The 24,260-nt window shown below is 47.1% G+C and overlaps 2 protein-coding genes across 2 annotated transcripts; one reads left to right on the top strand and one right to left on the bottom strand.

Moving 5' to 3' along the window:
- Nucleotides 1-2,112: 2,112 nt before the first annotated feature.
- fam174c (family with sequence similarity 174 member C) lies at nucleotides 2,113-5,315 on the bottom strand. The gene is made up of 3 exons (XM_070832683.1): nucleotides 4,892-5,315; nucleotides 3,322-3,444; nucleotides 2,113-2,590 (listed from the first exon to the last, which is right to left on the bottom strand). The coding sequence occupies exons 1-3, from the start codon at nucleotides 5,173-5,175 to the stop codon at nucleotides 2,587-2,589; spliced, it is 411 nt and encodes a 136-aa protein (XP_070688784.1). The 5' UTR covers nucleotides 5,176-5,315; the 3' UTR covers nucleotides 2,113-2,586.
- A 3,013-nt stretch (nucleotides 5,316-8,328) lies between these two features.
- Nucleotides 8,329-22,118, top strand: LOC139203005 (calcium/calmodulin-dependent protein kinase type IV-like). The gene is made up of 11 exons (XM_070832633.1): nucleotides 8,329-8,484; nucleotides 11,432-11,510; nucleotides 12,388-12,450; nucleotides 13,068-13,150; nucleotides 13,550-13,622; nucleotides 17,963-18,053; nucleotides 19,190-19,264; nucleotides 19,559-19,634; nucleotides 20,394-20,520; nucleotides 20,656-20,808; nucleotides 21,606-22,118. Exons 1-11 carry the CDS (start codon nucleotides 8,378-8,380, stop codon nucleotides 22,116-22,118), a joined length of 1,440 nt encoding a protein of 479 aa, XP_070688734.1. The 5' UTR covers nucleotides 8,329-8,377.
- The last annotated feature ends 2,142 nt before the right edge of the window (nucleotides 22,119-24,260 follow it).

Genomic DNA, 24,260 nt, shown 5'->3' with positions numbered 1-24,260 from the left:
AAAAAACCAAATTGTAATTAATGTTTTGTTTATTCTGACTTTAGTTACCTCTTTAAAAAATGAGTAGAAATAAATAAAATAAAGGGTTTAGAATAACTTAATAAAACATGTAGAGAACTAAACAAATCATGTTGGTTGTTCTATTCTAACTGAGTTTGTGTCATGGGATTTACTCAGTGATGGGTTTGTTGAGGTAACTTGAAAAGATCCATGCAAATTGTTACTACACCTTTTTTAAGTTGAGCCATTATATATTTCTTTAGAGTTGTACTTCAGTAAATGTGCTCGGCTCCTTTCCACCGCTGGTCGTAGTGAATCGTTGTGTGTTTGTTGTTTGACGCTGAATGACGGAGGAGGCAGCGGAGTGTGACGACTGTTAACCCTGAACTGTGTATTCAACAGGACTCCCAGTGAGCCACACCAGACTCCAGAGGAAAAATGAGCGATTTAAGGACGTGTGAGATGGAAATAAAGCTGAGAGGAAAAACTGCAGAAGGAAGATGAGTGTGGACCAGTGGGAGAGCTCACACACACACACACACACACACACACACACACACACACACACAGAGTAAAACACACACACACACACACACACACACACACACACAGAGTAAAACACACACACTAAGAATAGAAATTAATTAGGGACTCAGATCAGATAAACTGTGTGAAAGAGATCGAGGTGGGAACAGAGGACAGAGCATCATCTCACACTCTCTCTCTCTCACACACACACACACACACACACACACTCTCTAATTGGATCACGCCCCTTCTCTCCTCAGGGACCTGTTGCTGTTGTTGCCGTCTCTCTCGGGGCCGTCTGATTGGCTGAGATGTTTATCAGTCATCAGCGCCACGCCCACTCATCATTGGCTTGTTACAGTGACAGGCCCCGCCCCCCTCTGACCTCATAACCCTTCTATCAGAGCCCATGTGTGAAGGCGTGATCCTGACAGACAGAACTGTGGGAAAACACCCTGATGACCCTCTCACAGGAGGAGGAGGAGGAGGAGGAGAAGAGGAAGAGGAGGAAGAAGAAGAAGAGGAGGAGAAGAGGAAGAGGAGGAGGAGGAGGAAGAAGAGGGGGAAGAAGAAGAGGAGGAGGAGGAGGAGGAGGAGGAGGAGAAGAGGAAGAGGAGGAAGAAGAAGAAGAGGAGGAGAAGAGGAAGAGGAGGAGGAGGAGGAGGAGGAGGAAGAAGAAGAAGAGGAGGAGGAGAAGAGGAAGAGGAGGAGGAAGAAAAAGAGAAGAGGAGGAGGAGGAGGTCACATGGTGAGCCACCTCTCATGATGGGTTACTGTATAATTACATGTATGATAATTAATCAGTGTGCTGATATGATGCAGAAACAGTGACGATGGCGCCCTCTGCTGGTCAGATCACCTCACTACACCCTAATGACCCACTGAACTGATCAGTAATCAATAAGTGAATGGATCTGAAGGGACACACACCAGACTCCATTCACAAAAACAATGATTTTAGCTGCTGGTCTGTGTGTGTTTCTCCCTGTGAACTACCTGTTCACCTGGAGATCTCTGAGCCAACATGGCCGCTGCCTGCGTTCCCTTCGGTCCAGACTGTAGGAAACACGGTTGGCGGCTCTCTGTGCTCTCAGTTCGTCAGCAGAGCGACAACGATAAAGTTGTTAAAGCTTTTTACAGATCAGACTGGGGGGGCCGCCCTCTGAGCCTTCACCCCCCCCCGATCAGACTGCACAGCAGAGCAGTCGGTGCAAACCACTGCAACACTGAGAAAGGCTAGGCTGCTAGGCTAGGCTAAGCTGCTAAGCTAGGCGGCTAGGCTGCTAGGCTAGGCTAAGCTGCTATGCTAGGCTAGGCGTCTGATACTAGGAGACATCTGATGAATGATTTACGGTAAAACATATTTCAATAACATAATTATCAGTGACTAGCCACTAGCTGTTAGCCGCTAGCCATCTGTCACTGCGCTCAGTGGCCACGCCCTTAATGATGCTAAACTTTAAGCCTTAATTCAAACAGGTGGGTTCCAGGTGAGTTCCAGGTGTCCTGACCGGAGAAAGAGGCCCCAGAGACCAAAGCGGTGTTTTAACATGGAGGTCAACGGGAGACAACGAGAGCGAAACGCTTGGTGTAAAAAACAGGTTTATTGGAGGGGTGGGAGGCCGTTTGGTCAAAGTGAGGCTGAAACAAACCCTCACCGTCCTCGAACGCCTCATTTTAGCTCCAACACTCCGACCCTGACGGGACGGGGGGGGTCCCGGTCAGACTGGCCTGGAGTCAGTTTGCAGTAGTTAAAGCACAGCATGAAAACACAGAACTCTTTGAAACAATAACAATAATCAACTAAGGAGGAAAATTTGGCCTCATGATGATCCACAGCATCGATTCTATCTTCCAATACCACCTTAAAAAAATAAAGATTATCCTGCTCCGGCTCTTGGAGCAGCTTTGGCGTCTTCGGTAACCTTTGGTCCGTTTGTGCTTCTCTCTGCTCAGTCCTCTCTCTCCGATCAATAACCATGATCAGCTGACGGCCTGCAGCCAACGGACGATCGATCCGTCGGGAGGCGACGGCGCCGCAGACGACCCCGACAGGACTCATCTGGACGGGGACACAGATAACAGTGATCAGATCGATCGGCCGATCAATAGTTTGATCGCCGTGGGAACAAAGGTCAGGGAGCTGCTGGATCATTCTGTCATGTTTGACAGCAGCTCCTGTCTGCAGAGGATGAACCAGCAGCTCCTGTCTGCAGAGGATGAACCCCTGGATGTTCAGACAGCAGCTCCTGTCTGCAGAGGACGAACCCCTGGATGTTCAGACAGCAGCTCCTGTCTGCAGAGGACGAACCCCTGGATGTTCAGACAGCAGCTCCTGTCTGCAGAGGATGAACCCCTGGATGTTCAGACAGCAGCTCCTGTCTGCAGAGGATGAACCCCTGGATGTTCAGACAGCAGCTCCTGTCTGCAGAGGATGAACCCCTGGATGTTCAGACAGCAGCTCCTGTCTGCAGAGGATGAACCCCTGGATGTTCAGACAGCAGTTCCTGTCTGCAGAGGATGAACCCCTGGATGTTCAGACTGAAGGAACCTTAGAACAGGCAGGTTCTCTGTGAGGTTCCTCAGGGGGAGGAGCCTCAGATCTCAGATCAGATTTGAGGGCATTAATTGACGATAATGACGTCGCCTGGAAGAGGAAGTTACTCTGAATCTGATGATCTGATGATCTGGTGATCTGGTGATCTGGTGATCTGGTGATCTCTGGGATCAGCAGCAGGATCACAGTCCATAACATGCAGGATTCTGTGATGTCGTTGTGTGGTGACCTCTGACCTGCGGAGGCTGCGAGCTTCATACAGCGTGTCGTCTTCATCGCTCTCCACGGCCTCCATCTCCACAGAGTCGTCGTAGTTTGACAGCAGCCCGTACTTCTTCCTCTGGGCCGGCCGCTTCAGCCTGAAAGAGACGTGTGGGGATCAGACCACGTATGTAGAACCGCTGACAAGAAACCACGTGTTAAATTGTAGGATTTATGAATGGAGTTTGGTGTGATGGCTGTCAGGGTACAAACTATTCTTTGATCACATCTTAAAAACATTTATTGATGAACTGTTCGTTATAATAATTGTTTGTTGGGCTGAATGCAGGATTAACAACATGCTATTCATGCAGAACTGAAGAGTGAATCCAGCAGCTTTAGAAAACCTTTTACTCAGTGTGTAGTTCTGATAGTAGGACAGAACAATACTAAATGACTGGATTTAAAGTGGAATTTGGCTTGATATTAGTCCACATTCAGGAGAAAAGCAGGTCGGAAAGGATGTTATTAAGGGAACGTTGTTCTCATAGCACAGCTCCAGTGAGGAGACAGAGACACTGAACTGTATTAAAAAGAAATTTGGGGGGGGGCCATGCATGCTGAACTGAAGAGTGGCTACTGAAATCATAAAAAAAACATTTTATAAACTACGTCCTTCTGTTGGCGAGGCAGGAAATATTAAATTGCTGAATTTATGAATGGAGTTTGGTGAGACATTTGTCCATTTGCAGCTGTTAAAGTAGGATTACAGTAGATCTCACCGCACAGCTCAGAGAAGGAAGTAGACACCCGAGTACTGCTACACAAAGTTTTTGATCAAGTAATAAAGAAACTAGTGGGTGACAGGTGGGTGAGATACATATCGAACCGAGGAGCTGTTCTGAAACTTTACTAAAGGCCATTAATTATACTTTACAGCATATTTACCTCCACTGGAGAGAGAGCGCCTACACCTGCCATTCACCTGGATGTACACAGACACCAAACCAAACTCCATTCATAAATCTAGTGATTTTAAGGCTTCTTCTCTTATGTACAGTTCTGCATAGTCTGTAAAATGTGATATATGATGTTGTACTAGTGGAAATAATTTCAAAAGAAATCTATGAGTGACCACAATAATTGTACAAAATGGCATAAATCACATTTTGCAGCACAGAGACATCTGCTGATAGTAAAATATTAAATTTCTACATTTATGAACGAAGTTTGGCGTGACGTCAATAACCATCATTATCTTTGCATTATTTTAAGCATCAGCTCTAAAACCCTTCTATAGTTTTATACCCTCCTAATCCAAGATGTGACAAAAAATCTGACATGAGTTCAAACCAAACTCCATTCATAGATCCGGTGATTTAAGGCTTCTTCTCTTGTCAGCAGCTGTACACTCTGAAAATGGTGTTGCTGAAGCTAGAGGAGCCTCTCACACTTTAAGGTGATAATAAATACACATCGCAGAGAATAAACCAGGCAGGAGGTTTTACATCGTGTTTTAGTGGCATGTTAGTGACATATTTAGCTCTTTACAGATTCTCTGAATATCTGAATGGAGTTTGGCGTGAAGTCTGCAGCAGTTCTCACCTCACAGCTCGGATGAGGAAGTAGAGGACTCCGATCATGGTGATGCCGATCAGGACGTACAGGGCCCTCTGGATCATCGAGCTGTCCACATTGAGGCCGTTGAAGAGCCCCCCGGGCCCGGGGCTCTTCCCGCCGCTGAGTGTGGAGTTCAGCCCGCTGGAGTTGGTCGCGGCGGGCCGGGGCCCCGCGGTGCTGCCGGCGGCTCTGGTCGCTTCAGTGGCCGCGGACACCAAGAGCCAAGAGACCGGGACAAGAAGCGCCGACAGGGCCGAGTGAAGAGTCATTTCAGCGGCGGAGCAGGAGTCCACAGGAGGAGCTGGACTTTTAACCGGAACCGAAGCGGAACCGGAGCTTTCAGATACACGTCGCGTTGGCTGAACTCTGCCTCTGTTGACATAAAGTAGATCCAACTAGGAAGTTCCCAGATGACGTCACACTCGCTGTGAGCCAATCCACCCTCAGTTTGACCGGTAGGACGACAGGTAAGCTCTCCACCAATCACACGGCGGATCCAGACACCTGCGAGACCAGCCGGAGGGACCGAAGTCACCACGGACAGAACTGAGAGGGAGAAAGTGAGTAAGTGAAGAAGCAGCACGAGGAAACACAGACCTGTTCCAACTGGGAAAATAGTCCAGATATTCTCACATCAGATGGGTGCGGATCTCAGGGGGGGGTCCTCCCGCTTCAGGAAAACACATAGATCACATGTTGCAAAGTAAGAATAACCAACGATATAAAAGTAATCATTAAATAGTTTGATTTATGGATGGAGTTTGGTGTAATGACTGAGCGCTTACAGGAGAATGTAGAGCTGTTATTAGTAACTGAACTGTTAATCACTTTATTAAAACACTTAGAGACCCTGGAGGAAGATTTATTAATATAGTTTATACTTTATTAGATCAAGGTTCAGGTCTGGATGGTTACTGATATTATTTGGATGTTTTATTGATATTATTTGGATGTTTACTGATATTATTTGGATGTTTACTGATATTATTTGGATGTTTTACTGATATTATTTGGATGTTTTACTGATATTATTTGGATGTTTACTGATATTATTTGGATGTTTTACTGATATTATTTGGATGTTTTATTGATATTATTTGGATGTTTACTGATATTATTTGGATGTTTTATTGATATTATTTGGATGTTTACTGATATTATTTGGATGTTTTATTGATATTATTTGGATGTTTACTGATATTATTTGGATGTTTACTGATATTATTTGGATGTTTACTGATATTATTTGGATGTTTACTGATATTATTTGGATGTTTTATTGATATTATTTGGATGTTTACTGATATTATTTGGATGTTTACTGATATTATTTGGATGTTTTACTGATATTATTTGGATGTTTACTGATATTATTTGGATGTTTTACTGATATTATTTGGATGTTTTATTGATATTATTTGGATGTTTTACTGATATTATTTGGATGTTTACTGATATTATTTGGATGTTTACTGATATTATTTGGATGTTTACTGATATTATTTGGATGTTTACTGATATTATTTGGATGTTTTATTGATATTATTTGGATGTTTACTGATATTATTTGGATGTTTACTGATATTATTTGGATGTTTACTGATATTATTTGGATGTTTTATTGATATTATTTGGATGTTTACTGATATTATTTGGATGTTTACTGATATTATTTGGATGTTTTATTGATATTATTTGGATGTTTACTGATATTATTTGGATGTTTACTGATATTATTTGGATGTTTTACTGATATTATTTGGATGTTTACTGATATTATTTGGATGTTTTACTGATATTATTTGGATGTTTTATTGATATTATTTGGATGTTTACTGATATTATTTGGATGTTTTATTGATATTATTTGGATGTTTTACTGATATTATTTGGATGTTTACTGATATTATTTGGATGTTTACTGATATTATTTGGATGTTTACTGATATTATTTGGATGTTTTATTGATATTATTTGGATGTTTACTGATATTATTTGGATGTTTACTGATATTATTTGGATGTTTTACTGATATTATTTGGATGTTTACTGATATTATTTGGATGTTTTACTGATATTATTTGGATGTTTTATTGATATTATTTGGATGTTTTACTGATATTATTTGGATGTTTTATTGATATTATTTGGATGTTTTATTGATATTATTTGGATGTTTTACTGATATTATTTGGATGAGTCTCCTCCAGGGGCCGTGGTACGTTTGAGGACTCCTCAGTATTTCTGTCCCGGCTGGGTTCAGGTGTGGGACCATGTGGAGGTGCTGGTGTTCCTCCTTCAGCTCAGCAGCAGCTTCTACCTGCCTGAAGCTTTTCACTGAGGATGAATCCACAGGTCACAGTCACTCTGTTTTCTTTAGACTAGAACAACTGCAGCGAGAGATTCAGGGAACCGTTCAAACAGATCTACTGATCTACTGATCTACTGATCTACTGATGTTCCCTCATTACTGACTGTTAGTGGATTCGAGGAGACTCAGAACAACTGATGAGGAACAGAAACCTTTGATTCCTCTTTTAATGTGAAGAACTAAAACATGCTGAGCGGATAAATGAGGCTTAATTAACAGTCACGTGACTGTGACGTATCCGGGTTGCGGGTTTGATTCCCGCGGGATCAGAGGCTCCAGATGTGTGATGGACGTCTCCCTGCGTGGGTTATTTCTGTATTTAGGTTGCTGTCAGAGGCTCCTCTGACTGACGGGCCGGTCGACCAATGGGAGCGCGGCTGGGCTGCGGCGCGGCGCTGTGATTGGTCGGCTTGGTGAGAAGGGGGCGGGGCCGTGAGATTACAGCAGCATCTCTGTCTCTGCGGATCCAGCGGACATCTGGAGCAGCTCTGCCCGGGAGTCACACCTCCGACGCCCCGCTCCGAGCCAGCCGCTCCGCCGCCTGTCTGCCAGCCGGGCTCCGGTGCTGCCGCCGCGGCTCTCCGGTCCGGATCTCCGCCGGGAGGCTGCTGCGCTCCGGAGGGACCGTTTCTGCCGGTAAAAACACGGAAACACAGCTGAAGCCCGGGAGGGGGGTGATGGACTGAACTGATCCGACATCTGAGAGGGTTTTAGGCCCGATGGAAGCTGCGACACATCTGGACCCGCTGCGTGTGGATCCCGGTTCCTGCGGTAGTCTGGGGGGTGTCTGAGGGTCTGGTTCTCAGACCTGATCCTCGTCCCTGATAAACGGTCCTGGTGGAGAGTTTGAGGGAGCAGGCGGATCCTCCTGCCGCTGCTGGTCTGGATTAGAGCCCATCAGGATCATGAACCACCCCCCCTCTGCGCCTCTAATCTGGGTTTTACCGAGCTGGATTTAAATCTGAGATCTGATCTGGATTACTCCGCTCCTGGTTCTGATCGGGTCACATCTGACCCGGTCTGAACCGGCCCCGGCCCCGCTCTGATCTTGGACTCGGTCCCGGTCCTGTCGGTCCCGGTTCGGGGGTTCTGCTGCCGCCATGCCGACGTCCCGGCCCGGTTCGGAGCCGGTGGAGTTCTGGGTGGACGGGTCCCGGCGGGACGGGGCGGTGGAGGAGTTCTACACCCTGAGCTCCGAGCTGGGCAGGTCTGGACCACTTCCTCAGGGTGGGGGGGCACTGACAAGGCGTCCTCATGGGGGGTCCGTGTGGTCCTCCTCAGATCATTAGCTGACTGGTGGAGGGTCCGACATGGACCCCCATCAGGACCAGAACCACACATGACAGTCCAGAATAGAGTCTCTGGACAGTCATGGAGTCAGGAGGATCTGGTCCAGGAGGATCTGGTCCAGGAGGATTCTAATATTTCATAACATCACATCAGTCATTCTCTTCTTCACATGTTTTTCCTGCCTTCTGATTGGCTGACACCTAAAGTCTGTTTACATCCATCCTGCTCTCAAACTCCCAGCATGCCTCAGCTGCCTCCTCCACGCCGTGTGGTCATGTGTTCATGTGTTCATGTGTTTGTACCCCCACAGCAGGGGGCGCTGTGGAGCAGTGTGCCACACAGCAGCAGGACACCGTAGAAGAAGAATGTGTGCTTGTGTTGTTTCCTACTTCCTGTTTTGTTCCTCTGGTGTTTATGAATCCGTTGTTTCTGATTGGCTGTTCGCTTTGGAAGGAAGGGGAGGAGGAGGTGATCCGGTCGGGGGTCCCAGGCGTAGGGATACGTACACAGACGCCACACTGGCCCAGCTAACCCCGGCCTGGAAACAGCAGCTAGTGAACGGCTGATCTGGGTTCTGATCTAGGAGTAGTGGAGATAAAGGACTCACTGATGCTCCCGTCCACTGGGGCGTGTTTTCAGGCCTTTCTTGCTTCGTCCAATATGGCGGCAACACATTGGAGGCGAAGCGGTCGCTGTGGCGTCTTAGTGTGTGTCCACGGTCCCAACGAGCTGCAAGGAGGACCATGAAAAAACATGCAAAGAGGAGGAAGTCATCGTCTGTGACGTCCCTCCAGAAAACAGAGGCTGCAGAACCTCATAGAGAACCTGTCTGTTTTTAAGGTTCCTTCAGTCTCTCAGTGATCCACTGATAGTCTGAACATCCAGGGGTTCATCCTCTGCAGACAGGAGCTGCTGTCTGAACATCCAGGGGTTCATCCTCTGCAGACAGGAGCTGCTGTCTGAACATCCAGGGGTTCATCCTCTGCAGACAGGAGCTGCTGGTAGGAAAAATAAAGTGGGATCTGTTTTGTTTCTCCAGAAACTGCTGATACATCCCTACTTTCAAAGCCACCAGACTCCATTGACAAAAACAATCATTTTACATGCAGGACTCAGGTGTTGCTGGTCTGCTGCTGCCTCCATCAGTTCACTCGCTTGTGTTATAATGTTGGACTTGAACTAATCCTTTAAAACACCAAAGTCACTCAAAGTCCAAACACACTGACTGATGGAGGCAGCAGCAGAGCAGCAGCTCCTGTGTCCTGTTCTCTAAATCCCTGTTTTAGTGAATGTAGTCTGGTGTGTGTGCTGTTTGTGGTTAAACCAAAAGGATCTTCCAGGTCTCTCTCTGTAGGGATCCTTTCCATGATGCTGTCACACACTTAGAAGAACACTCTGAGGTGATCTACTGGACCAGTTCCAACACTTTTAGCACCTGCCAGTTAAATAGGTCTAAAAATACCAGAGCTCTTCTTTAATGTTTCCTGTCCTCATTCAGACAGACAGTGTTAGCGTGTTAGCGTGTTAGTGTGCTAGCGTGTATCAGAGCAGGTGATGTTCACCTCAGAGGACGTCTAATCTGTCCATGCTGCATTATAAATGAGCGCTTTATGAATTTACATTAATATAAATGATATTGAATTAATGTATATTAATAAAGCCTCTGTGGTCCACCTGGTCCTCCCCACGCCGTCGTCATGGACTACATCATATCCAGACCTGTTTCTGTGGCCGCCATGTTTGGTCCAGTTCAACAGACCCTGCACAGCACACACACTGCTGCAGTCATTGATTATCAATTACCGTTAATTAGGAAATCAAAAACTATTACCTGTTTACAGTGTGTGTGTGTGTGTGTGTGTGTGTGTGTGTGTGTGTGTGAGAGCGTGTGTTTACAGTGTGTGTGTGTGTGTGTGTGTTTACTGTGTGTGTGTGTGTGTGTGTGTGTGTGTGTGTGTGTGTGTGTGTGTGTGTGAGAGCGTGTGTTTACAGTGTGTGTGTGTGTGTGTGCGTGTGTGGTTTGTTTGTTGTTGTCTCAGTAAACAACAACACTGTTGCTCTGTGGAAACAGTGAAATGATGTCAGCAGCTCTGTTACCAGGTCCTGTTGCCATGGAGACCAGCCAGAACTCTGTGTGTGTGGTTGCTCTTCAGATGGATCTGTTTCCTCCATCTGTCCCAGCAGAATACCAGAACCCCCCCAACACACTCACACACACACACACACACACACACACACACACACACACACACACTGTAAACACACGCTCTCACACACACACACACACACACACACACACACACACACTGTAAACACACGCTCACACACACACTCACACACACACACACACACACTGTAAACACACGCTCGCACACACACACACACACACACACACACACACACACACACACTGTAAACACACACTCACACACACACACACACACATACACTCACTGTAAACACACACTCACACACACACACACACACACACACACACTGTAAACACACACTCACACACACACACACACACACACATACACTCACTGTAAACACACACTCACACACACACACACTGTAAACACACACTCACACACACACACACACACATACACTCACTGTAAACACACACTCACACACACACACACACACACACACACACTGTAAACACACACTCACACACACACACACACACACACACACACACTGTAAACACACACTCACACACACACACACACCCACAGTCTCTCTGACTGACTCCTTCATTAGACAGGTGACTGTGATGCTAACTGACTTAGCGGTCGCTAACCTTCCTGAGCTCCCAGCAGCCCTCAGGTGTGACGCTGTGCTCTGTTGTTTCCTAACAGAGGAGCGACGTCCATCGTGTATCGCTGTGAGGAGAAACAGACTCAGAAACCCTTCGCCCTCAAAGTCCTCAAGAAGACGGTGAGCGTTGGGCCATGTTGGAGAAACCACAGGAGGTTTAGCCTAGCTTAGCACAAAGACTGGAGACAGGGGGAAACTACTAGCCTCACAAACCTCCACATGAACGCCCCCTCAGGTGGTGCTCACAACATCGGAGGTGGACGTTTTAGAGACCTTCACTGGATGCTGATGTCAGACGCAGTGATGTTAGTCTCACTAATCTTATGTCTGAGAAAAATGTTGATATTTCCAAAGGCCTCACACTCATTTCCTGCATTAATGTTACCCGCTTGCCAGCTAGCTAAATTGTTGGCCTTGATGGCAGCGACCACAAGGAGTCTTTTGGCGTCCATGTTGCCAAGCAGCGGTGTTCTCACGACATAACCACTGCAGGGACCTAAAAGCTGACTTTAAGCTAGCAGGACCTAGAGGGTGGCGTTAAACTAACAGGACCTGGAAGCTAACTCAGAGCTAACAGGGCATAAAGGCTAACTTTGAGCTAACAGGACCTAGCCTTGAAGCTAATATTTGTTAGCATTAGAAACAAACACTAGGTGACACTTTTTTGAATAGTTGTTTTGTTTAAGCCAGCTGACTTTAATTGAGGGGACTAGCATGCTAGCTAACAAGACACACCATGTAATTATGTACAAATATACATTTGTTTGTAATATTATTTGTCTTAATTAAGAAAATAAAAACTGAAAGAGAATGAAATAGAAAAATGACATCATTGATGGAGTTAGGCTAACAATTAGGCTAACTGTTAGCTTAACTGTTAGCTTAACTGATCTGTTTCTTCAGTTTGTATTTTTGCAGTTGAGGCTGTTTGTGTTCACTTCCTGTCAGTGTTTGAACTCATCAGACTTTCAGTCTCATTTTGTTTCTTCTGTTGCAGATTGACAAGAAAATAGTTCGCACAGAAATCGGCGTCCTGCTGCGTCTCTCCCACCCAAACATTGTGAGTATAAGAGACTAATTGATTTAATAGTGATTAAGTAGAAATGCTTAACCTCTGACTTAATGTGATTATTTTATCATTCATGTTTTTAATGCATTTTATATATTTACGTGTATTATACAGCCGTCGCTCTCTGCACACACACCAGACTACATTCACTAAAACACTAATTTTAGCTCCCAGGACACAGGAGCTGCTGCTCTGCTGCTGCCTCCATCAGTCAGTGTGTTTGTGTTTTTGTGCGACTTATTGTATTTTAAAGGGTCAGTTCAGATCCAACACAATAATTGTGTAACACAATAACACAGACACACTGACTGATGGAGGCAGCAGCAGAGCAGCAGTTCCTGTGTCCTGTTCTCTAAAATCCCTGTTTTAGTGAATGTAGTCTGGTGTGTGTGCTGTTTGTGGTTAAACCAAAAGGATCTTCCAGGTCTCTCTCTGTAGGGATCCTTTCCATGATGCTGTCACACACTTAGAATAACACTCTGAGGTGATCTACTGGACCAGTTCCAACACTTTTACTCCCTACCCGTCACTCAGACAGGTATGTCTGAGTGAACTGTTCAGGTCTAAATCTGAAGTTATAACAAACGTCCTGTGTTTCTTCCTGTCAGATCCAGCTGAAGGAGATCTTTGAGACGGACACTGACATCGCTCTGGTGCTGGAGCTGGTGACAGGAGGAGAGCTGTTCGACAGGTATAACATGTTCTGTTACACCTTTATCGACACTGTGCCTCTTTACCTTCAGGTGAATCCAGCTACAGCTGCAGGGACACACTGGGCAAAAAGAAAGAGAGAAATATCACTTTCATTTACAAACAGCAGGTCCAGACCTCAGGGTGGTGACTGCAGCTCCTTTTTTAAGCAGCTTGATGAAAATCAGCTGACTCCAGCTTTATACGTGTTTATATTCAGGAGCGTCTGCTGGTTCAGCAGACAGACAATCAACAGGAAATAGAGCAGTTTAAGCTTGAAGCCGCTCAGCTGGTCTGTGGTCCCGCTCTGACGCTCACATGAACAACACATGTGTGAAATATGTAATAAACAGGTGCACATCTACAGGTGAGATCATGTCTACCTGCTGTTTGTCTCCAGGATCGTGGAGCGCGGTTACTACAGCGAGAGAGACGCCGCTCACGTCATCAAACAGATCCTGGAGGCCGTGGCGGTAAGACTGCTGCCTTCACTGTCTGTTCTCACTGTCAGGAAAGTCCAGCGCTGTCTGAGTTTGTGTTTGTCGTCACTCAGCACAGTGGGCAGCGGTCACAGTCTGACTGGATGGTCCAGATCCATCAGATCATTAGATTACTGCTCACTTCCTCCAGCGCTCTGAAGTCTGTGCAGCTTCATACATTAACCCCCCCCCTCCCTCCCGACAGCTGTCAGAGACGTCAGTCTGTCTGGAAATCAGAGTACGAGAACATTAGAAAGTCTTTTCTCTCTTTTGATGACGCTATGCTAGCAGGTCCTGTTAGCTAGTTCGCTTCTTATCCATCAGTCAAAGGGTCACTCCACTGTTTCTACCCATGATCCTCTGTGGCCACATCCTGTTGTGTGAGTGACTGGTAGGTAGTAAAAGTGTTGGAACTGGTCCAGTAGATCACCTCAGCCAGCAGACACCAAACGGGCTGCAATGGCTGCAACGTGATCCTTTGGGACAACTGCACCTGATCACAGTAGGTCCACTAAAAGAGCTTGTTTGATCCACTGACAGGCTCAGAGTGTTATTCTAAGTGTGTGACAGCATCATGGAAAGGATCCCTACAGAGAGAGACCTGGAAGATCCTTTTGGTTTAACCACAAACAGCACACACACCAGACTACATTCACTAAAACAGGGATTTTAGAGCTGCTGCCTCCATCAGTCAGTGTGTTTGTGTTGTTGTGGGACTTTGGGGTTTTAAAGGGTTAATTTGGATGCAAAACAATCTTTGTGTAACACACCACTCAGGGTTAGCTTGTCGCCAGTGTAGAGGTGTCATCTAGTTAACTGAGTCTCTTGTTCCTGTTTGTTTAGAGTTGATTTCAGGGTCCTTTTAGCCTCTAGCTCTTGACCTCTTCACCCCCCTCCACTGTCAGCTGACGACAGGGTGACCTCCTAAAGAGCTAGGCTAGCGGTGTTCATGTTGTTCAAGGCTAAACACACCTGAAACATGCGACAGTACCTCACTAAATGTTGGACTGCTCCTTTAAGGTTTCCTGCTGCAGACCTTGTGTTTACTGTGTAGGAGTCTGTCCTCCTCCAGCCGCTGAATCACAGCCTGCCTGCAGATTCAATCACATGTGAAAATATCCTCTTTAAATGTCAACATGTGATTTGTTGAAAAACCACGAGGCGTTCACTGGCGAGCTGCTGGGTGCAGCAGCAAGGAGCTTATTTGTTTCTGAAATGGCTGAAAATGCAGCGACAGGAGTAAAAAAATGGATCTGATAAAAGACGTCAGTGATAATAATAGCATGTAATTATTGCCCCTGTGAGTGGAATTAATCTCCTGAAAGAGGCAGCTGCTGTCCTGCCAGCCAGGGAGGGGGGCTCTGCCTGAGAAGACCAGCTCAGGGGAAACAAAGTCCTCATGTCCCTTTTGGTTCAGCGCTTTTATTTTGAAAAATTATTTCTCACACACACACACACACACACACACAGTAGTCAGTTGCAGTAGTTACAGTAGTGAGTTGCAGTAGTTGCAGTAGTGAGTTGCAGTAGTTGCTGTAGTTACAGTAGTGAGTTCCAGTAGTTGCAGTAGTGAGTTGCAGTAGTTGCTGTAGTTGCGGTAGTTACAGTAGTGAGTTGCAGTAGTTGCAGTAGTTACAGTAGTGAGTTCCAGTAGTTGCAGTAGTGAGTTGCAGTGGTTGCAGTAGTTGCGGTAGTGAGTTGCAGTAGTTGAAGTAGTGAGTTGCAACAGTTACAGTAGTGAGTCGCAGTAGTTGCTGTAATTGCAGTAGTTACAGTAGTGAGTTGCAGTAGTTGCAGTAGTTACAGTAGTGAGTTCCAGTAGTTGCAGTAGTGAGTTGCAGTGGTTGCAGTAGTTGCGGTAGTGAGTTGCAGTAGTTGCAGTAGTGAGTTGCAACAGTTACAGTAGTGAGTTGCAGTAGTTGCTGTAGTTGCAGTAGTTACAGTAGTGAGTTGCAGTAGTTGCAGTAGTTACAGTAGTGAGTTCCAGTAGTTGCAGTAGTGAGTTGCAACAGTTACAGTAGTGAGTTGCAGTAGTTGCTGTAGTTGCAGTAGTTGCAGTAGTGAGTTGCAGTAGTTGCAGTAGTTGCAGTAGTTCCTGGCAATGGCGTTGCTGCACATGGCGGCAGCGTGCAGCAGCTGCAGTTTTCTTATGTAACAGCAGCTTCCATCCTGCTGCTGAACAGATTAAAACCAGAGAGGATTAACACACACACACACACACACACACACACACACACACACACACACACACATAAACACACTCACACACACACACACACACACACATAAACACACACACACACACAAACACACACTGACCACAGCTGACCTACATTTCCCAGCAGAGAAACATACGCCTGTGTATGTTTGTGTGTGTGTGTGTGTGTTTATATATGTATGTATGTGTGTATTAGGATTACAGTACAGTTGTATTTGCTGTATCAAATGTGTGTGTGTGTGTGTGTGTGTGTGTGTTAATCCGCAGCGCAGAAACATCCTGCGGCCCCTGAACACATCAACAGCTTTTTTCCACCAGTTTGTTAAACTCGTGGTCGTGACCCCCCCCCCCAGGACAACGTTTAGTCTGAACACATCCTCACTTCACAGAGTGCAGTAAAAATACACAGCACACTGCAGTAAAAATACTCAGTAGAGTGCAGTAAATAAACGCAGTAAATAAATGCAGTAGAGTGCAGTAAAGAAACGCAGTAGAGTGCAGTAAAGAAACGCAGTAGAGTGCAGTAATGAAACGCAGTAGAGTGCAGTAAAGAACCGCAGTAGAGTGCAGTAATGAAACGCAGTAGAGTGCAGTAAAGAAACGCAGTAGAGTGCAGTAATGAAACGCAGTAGAGTGCAGTAATGAAACGCAGTAGAGTGCAGTAAAGAAACGCAGTAGAGTGCAGTAATGAAACGCAGTAGAGTGCAGTAAAGAAACGCAGTAGAGTGCAGTAAAGAAACGCAGTAGAGTGCAGTAATGAAACGCAGTAGAGTGCAGTAAAGAAACGCAGTAGAGTGCAGTAATGAAACGCAGTAGAGTGCAGTAAAGAACCGCAGTAGAGTGCAGTAATGAAACGCAGTAGAGTGCAGTAATGAAACGCAGTAGAGTGCAGTAATGAAACGCAGTAGAGTGCAGTAATGAAACGCAGTAGAGTGCAGTAAAGAAACGCAGTAGAGTGCAGTAATGAAACGCAGTAGAGTGCAGTAAAGAAACGCAGTAGAGTGTGTATTTGAATGTGTTTTTCCCATGACATGACGCTGATCACACTGAGGGACGGTTCAGCTGCAGGAGACACTGACTGGAAATAGAAATTCTTGCGGATTCATTTGCTTCTTTTGTCCTCAAAGTGAAATCAAAGCCTCCGTGATGCTGAGTTCAGGTTCAAATGTGCTCGCCGACACTCGCCGCTCATCTGAGGGGAGGAAGTGAGCGTGGAGGGAGCAGCAGGGCATGCTGGGAGCTCGAGGAAGAGGCCATCTGTCAGCCCGTTCCGCTAAATCCTCCACAGCCCCCCCCCGACACCTCCAGCCCCTCACCTCAGACACCTTCACTTCACCTGGAGGCTTCTCACACCTTCAGTCACTGAGGAGCTCCAACATGACTGCAGTGTTTTACTCAGTCTGTCCAGTCTGAGTCAGTCTGTCCAGTCTGAGTCAGTCTGTCCAGTCTGTCCAGTCTGAGTCAATCTGTCCAGTCTGTCCAGTCCGAGTCAGTCTGTCCAGTCTGAGTCAATCTGTCCAGTCTAAGTCAGTCTGTCCAGTCTAAGTCAGTCTGTCCAGTCTGTCCAGTCCGAGTCAGTCTGTCCAGTCTGAGTCAATCTGTCCAGTCTAAGTCAGTCTGTCCAGTCTAAGTCAGTCTGTCCAGTCTGTCCAGTCTGAGTCAGTCTGTCCAGTCTGTCCAGTCTAAGTCAGTCTGTCCAGTCTGTCCAGTCTGTGTCAGTCTGAGTCAGTCTGTAGACGTTCTGCTGTCTACAGACTGGAAGAACTGAAACAGCTGTTATATCGCTCACACACCAGACTACATTCACTAAAACAGGGATTTTAGAGCTGCTGATTGGCTGCTGCCTCCATCAGTCAGTGTGTTTGTGTTAATGTGTGACTTTACTGTTAAAGGGTTAGATCACCAACCCTTCAAAACAGCACCTTCTGCAGTGAACCAGTAACTCCAGCGTTCTGCAAGCTTAAATTCATCAATGAATTCTGGTGTTTCTACCAGTGGGGCCCCGGTTTAGAAATTCTGCAGTTCTCCTCTGACACATCTGTACATGTGTACACAGTTAGTGTAGCAGTAGACTGTGGATGGAGCAGCTCTCACACTGTCTGTCTTTGTGTTTCAGTATCTACATGAGAACGGCGTCGTGCATCGTGACCTGAAACCAGAGAACCTGCTGTACGCCGACCTGTCGCTGGACGCTCCGCTGAAGATCGGTAACAAACTGACACATATTGACACATAAACAACATTTTTACCTGCTGAAATCCAAACACACATTTCTAGGTTCTGCTAGCTAACCATGCTAGCTAAAGATGGGTGGAGTTAGCGAGTCACTCCAACATGTTTGATTGAATAGATTTATGAAATCGCCTTGATTCAACACTAACACATTAGCCCCAGTTAGCTCAAGCATTAGCCCCAGTTAGCTCAAACATTAGCCCCAATTAGCACATGCATTAGCCCCAGTTAGCACAGGCATTAGCCCCAGTTAGCTCAAGCATTAGCCCCAGTTAGCACAAGCATTAGGCCCAGTTAGCTCAAGCATTAGCCCCAGTTAGCACAGGCATTAGCCCCAGTTAGCTCAAGCATTAGCCCCAGTTAGCACAAGCATTAGCCCCAGTTAGCTCAAACATTAGCCCCAGTTAGCACAAGCATTAGCCTCAGTTAGCACAAGCATTAGCATATTTCATGTTTTTGTCAGTAGAGTTTGGAGGCTTTGAAGAGTGATTAAACAGCTGTTTGTGGACAGAAACAGAAGCTAACATCAGTCTGAATGCTGCTGTTAGCATGTTAGCTTCTGTAGCTAACATGCTCCTGTTGACAGTCTGAATGCCGCCCAGCTCTGACCTCACCTGAACTCACTGTACTTCCTGTGACAGAGGAAAGGGGGTCAGAGGTTATATCTCTCTCTGCAGACACACCAGACTACATTCACAAAAACAGTGATTTTACAGAAGTGACATAATATAACAGATAACAGATGATCCCATCTGTCCTCTTCATGTGGAATCATCCATGCGAGCTGGCCTTGTAATGCTGAATGTTTTGACAGCACCTGAAAGCATCACACTTGTCTTTAGTTGGAAGAAAAGAAGACAGTGACTGGCTCAGTGTTGTGGAGCAGGAGAAGCCTCAAGATGGCCGGTGGGCCTGCAGCTAACAGTCACAGATGGAAGAGGCTCACATTCAGCTGAGTCCTCTCCACCAACACCTTCCTTTATCTCACAGACTCTCCTGCAGAGACACTCTCTCCTCCGCCTCCCTCACCCCCTCTAGCTCCTTTAAATAGAAACAGCAGAAACACATCAGTGCCTCAACAGTTAAAGAGAAATGTTCTCCTCTCTCACAGCCGACTTTGGTCTCTCCAAGATCATTGATGACCAGGTGACCATGAAGACCGTCTGTGGCACGCCGGGCTACTGCGGTGAGTCCACCACCTCCACGACGCCGGGACAAACCCCCCAGCAGCTCCAACCGGTGCAGAATCAGGTGTCATAGAAAGGGATGTATAGCAGTAGGAGCTGTAGTAGGTGGAGGCAGCAGTAGTGGCAGTAGATGGTGTCTTATCTGTAGGCGATGCGTTTAAAGACCTGTGTCACTGTGATAGTAGTGGGCAGCGACGCGTTCACTGCTGCGCTGCTCTGTGGGATTTCACATGTTGTGTTTCAGTTAGGGCTTCTGTCAGCCATCTGGTGGCTAACGGCTCCTCTGCCTGCAGCTCCAGAGATCCTGCGGGGAAATGCCTACGGCCCCGAGGTGGACATGTGGTCGGTGGGCGTCATCCTCTACATCCTGTGAGTCCATCATCACCTCTCACACACACACACACACAGTATTGACTCAGTGCCGTCGGTGTGGATGTCATATCTGAGTTTTATGGCCTCCTGACAGCCATTAGCTGTGCCGGCATAATGTGCATCTGTGCCCCTCAGACACTAATCGGCTGTTAATGGAGCCTTCAGATGGGTTTGATGTTCAGCAGATCAATAATCACACACTGCTGCTGCTGCTCTGCGACAGGACAGTTTCTGAACATCTGACGTGTGTTAGAACATTTTGTGTGTTTCATTCTTTGACGTCAGCAAAATCACAAAAAGTCTTTTAGTTTCTGAGAGGTTCAGTTTCCTTCTTGGAGGCAGCTGCAGCCGTCATCAGTATCTTCAGGTGTGTTTCAACCTCACGCTGACAGAGTCACTTCCTGGTTCCTGCCCCGCTCTCAAACCTGACCACTGATGGTGCATTCAGGTGCCCCTTGAATGGAAGCATTTCCCAGACTGGGAAGTTGTTGGTCATTGTTTGGTGCGTTCAGGAGCTGTTAATGTGGAAACACCACCACGTGTTCTCCTTCATTCACAGTGTTTGAACACACTAACAGCTGTTAACATCCGTCTTTGCCATCAGAATTAATGCTGATAAATAACTTTCCTACCTGATCCACAAAAACGTTGCAGGCAAAGCCGGGGGGGGGGTAGGCGCCCCCCCCCCCCCCCCCCCCCCGGCTCCGCCCCTGGTGTTAACCCCTACCTCTGCCAATAACGGCTCCCGTTCCTCAGACTCTGCGGGTTTGAGCCCTTCTTCGACCCGAGGGGGGATCAGTACATGTACAGCCGCATCCTCAACTGCGACTACGAGTTTGTGTCTCCGTGGTGGGACGACGTCTCCCTTAACGCCAAGGATCTGGTGAGTTCCTCCTGACGTGGCACTCTGACAGGCACAGACAGTCTGTGGTACAGACAGTCGAGTCTCTGATGACGTTACTGACATGTGCTGGTGCTTGTGTCGGACTCGCTCCCGTCCCCGTTCGTCCCTCCGCAGGTCAGTAAGCTGATCGTCCTCGACCCCCACAAGCGCCTCAGCGTTCGGGAGGCCCTGCAGCACCCCTGGGTGCTGGGCAAAGCCGCCCGCTTCTCCCACATGGACACCACCCAGAGGAAACTACAGGAGTTCAACGCTCGACGCAAACTAAAGGTGAGCCATCCTGGTGTGGACCACTCAGGGTTAAGGTCGTCTGTTCAGTCCAAAAAGAAGGAAGATCCAAAATGATCCGGAGCATCTCTCATTCAGACTTAATGACTCTTTTTAATGCTCTTAACTTCTGTCAGCTGTGTTGAAAGGGTTAAAGGGTCACTCCCCTGTTTCTACCCATGATCCTCTCTGTCCTCATCCTGGTGTGTGAGTGACTGGTAGGTAGTAAAAGTGTTGGAACTGGTCCAGTAGATCACCTCAGCCAGCAGCCACCAAACGGGCTGCAATGGCTGCAACGTGATCCTTTGGGACAACTGCACCTGATCACAGTAGGTCCACTAAAAGAGCTTGTTTGATCCACTGACAGGCTCAGAGTGTTATTCTAAGTGTGTGACAGCATCATGGAAAGGATCCCTACAGAGAGAGACCTGGAAGATCCTTTTGGTTTAACCACAAACAGCACACACACCAGACTACATTCACTAAAACAGGGATTTTAGAGCTGCTGGTCAGTGTGTTTGTGTTATTGTGTGACTTTGGGGGTTTAAAAGGTGAGTTTGGATCCAACACAACATGTGTAACACACAATAACTAACTAATGGAAGCAGCAGCAGGCCAGCAGCTCCTGTACTCTGTGAGGTAAAATTGCTATTTTTGTGAATGTAGTCTGGTACATAGAACAGCTTTTTGGACAGATAGGAACGAGGGCTACTTTCACTTGGACAACCTTCAGTGTTTATCTCAGCGGTGATGAATGTAATGACAGCGAGCGTGTGTCTAATTAGTGAACGTGTCAACAGGCCGCCATGAAGGCTGTCGTGGCCACCAGTCGGATGCACGAGGGCTCGAGGCGTCGAACCGACAGCTGTGAGATCCCTGGTTCAGGGACTTCCAGGCAGGGCAGCATGCAGCAGGACCCGCCTCCTGAGTCAACAAGCCCCGCCCCCGAAGACAAAGAGGCCCCGCCCCCGGATCAGCAGCCGTCACAGGAGGACGAATCAAAGCCCGCAGACCAAAGTGCCCTCAGCCCCTCCCCTCCACACAGTCCCAAACCACCCAGCTCTGATGCCACGCCCACTGGCCCCGCCCCCACCAGACCGCCACTGCGGGCAGACGGGCTACGACAGGCGTCCGTCATCCCCAAATCCATGCCGGTCCAGCCTCGACTGCCGCAGAAGAGCTGCTCCGTGGTAGAGCCCACCTCCAGGGAGGAGGCCCCGCCCACATTGGCCACGCCCCCAAGCCCCAACAGCCTCAGCAACGGCTTCACGCCGGGGGCGGAGCCCGCCAGTAAGACCGCCTCCTGCCAGTGATCACCTGACAAACACAGCGGAGACGCTCCACTCGGCTTCGGTTTCACACAACCACAAAAACAACAAAAATAATGAGGTTCAGCCTCCGAATCACTTTTTACAAACTACAAAACTATTTATTGGGACCAAATTACACCCGAACCTAAAGCATCTGAAACATCCAGAACTTAATTTAACTTCTAACCGTTAGCTGTTATGCTAACGGGCTAACAGGCTAACAGGCTAACAGGCTAACAGGCTGCTCACTGAGGGTTTGTCAGGTGTTTCTGCAGCTTGGACAGTTTTGAGCTGCTAGTTTCAGTTTGGGGGCTGAAGATTCAGGACATGAAGACAAAAAGCGTTTGTCCCACATCAGGACGTACGAGCGATCGATGCTGTGGTGAGAAAACAACCAAACACAACGAGGGAAGCCTCCTAAACATCAGTTACATACATTTTGGGTGTTTTGCTCCTTTTCCTCACATTTTAGACTGAAATTCACATAAAACAACATGCTCTATGTCATTGTGTACAGTAGGATTATATGTGAGTGTAAATGGTAAATTTAAATAACTTATAATTAACATATTAGCTTAAACGTGTCCATTTAACAGACAAACATGTTGCCAACAGTCACATATAACATGCTGCCATCATATCGGAGGATAATGAGCTAAATATTCAAAATATATTCACTAGAAAACTGACTTTTTACATTCGGTGCTCCATTAAATAAACCTGCATCTCTTTTCTACCTGTTAAAACTCAGCCACAGTAAAACAGCAGCTAACAAACCAGCTAGCTCCGTCTGTTGCTAGCACATTCTGTTAGCCGTTAGCTCGACCGCCAACAAGCCGCACGGTTGTTACCAGGCATCAGGCTCCTCGTGAAACATCTTCACCAGCATGCTGGGCCCTGAAGAGGCAAAACCAAGCTAACGAGCTAACCAGCTGGAGCTATTAGCCTCATCGGCTGCTGGTCACTTCAACACTCAGAATCAGTGCAGCAGTTAGCATGCTAGCAGGCTAACAGCACGGCTAATCAGAGACAGGCAATCATTATCAAGCTAACGTCATATTAGCAACAACTCATGTCACTTTAATTAAAAGGGCCAGAGGTGAGTGGTTGTCTGGCAGGAATAATAATAGTTATTATTGGAAAAGGTCTTTTAAAGGCAGGTAAGATGAGATAAGATAGACTTCAGTCGTCGTCAGAAAACTCCCATGAAGCACCTGGAAAGGTATAAACTCTCCTGCTGTGTCCGGTGGCTCCTCTGACCACAGTAACGTCCCTCTGAGGTTAAAGGATGATTCTGCTGTTCTTAAGCCTCAGAGCTCTGCTCACTCATACTGGAAGATTTCACAATAGCTTTACAGAAGTGATGTGACGCCACAGAGACGCCTGCTGGACGAGTGGTCGGTACGACGGAGGTCCTGGTTTCACAGCTGCCCCGTTGGTCGGTGGTTTACTGCCACTGTAAAGGGACAGCTCCATGTTTTTTCTCTTTCTTTGATGGTGAGGTGTTCAGGTGTGTTCAGTCAGGATGTGGTTAGCCTAGCTTAGCATAGAGACTGGAAGCGGGGGGAAACAGCTAGCCTAGCCTGCCACCGTGTCATGTATGGTTTGTTTAACCTGAACGAACACTGAAGCGTAAAAAGAACTGTTTCTGAGTGGAGATGGAGCACAGAAGCTCCATCACAGAGGCGGATGGATACATGGAGGAAGTAGTCCCGGCTCATAGCTGCCCCTGAGATCCCCGAGCTGCAGTCCAGCAGGTCGGTTCTCCACACTCCGCAAAATGGTGGACTGCTCCTTTAAGTTCTGATCTGGGACAAATAGAGACTCCTCTTCTTCTCCTCCTCCTCCTCTTCCTGCTGGAACAGAAGGTGTCTTCTTCCTCGGCGCTCAGGACGAGCGGATTGATTGTATTTTATTAAACTTTATTATATGTGGCGGCCGTCTGCGTGGGCGAAAGAGGAAGCAGCTTCGTCTCGCTCTGGTTCTTCTTCTTCTGCGTCCTTTTGGCGGCAGAGCGCATGCGCTGCGCTGCGTGCTGCTTCTGAGGCTTCGGACGTTGAGGAAGTTTCCTTCACGGGCGGCGTGAAGAGACGACGTGCTTTGAGTTTTTTATCCTTTGTACTCTTTGCCGTGACCTCCTGACGA

The sequence above is a fragment of the Pempheris klunzingeri genome, chromosome 6 (assembly GCF_042242105.1).
Source record: "Pempheris klunzingeri isolate RE-2024b chromosome 6, fPemKlu1.hap1, whole genome shotgun sequence".
Classification (NCBI taxonomy): Eukaryota; Metazoa; Chordata; class Actinopteri; order Acropomatiformes; family Pempheridae; genus Pempheris; species Pempheris klunzingeri.
This window is presented reverse-complemented; position numbering and strand designations above follow the sequence as displayed.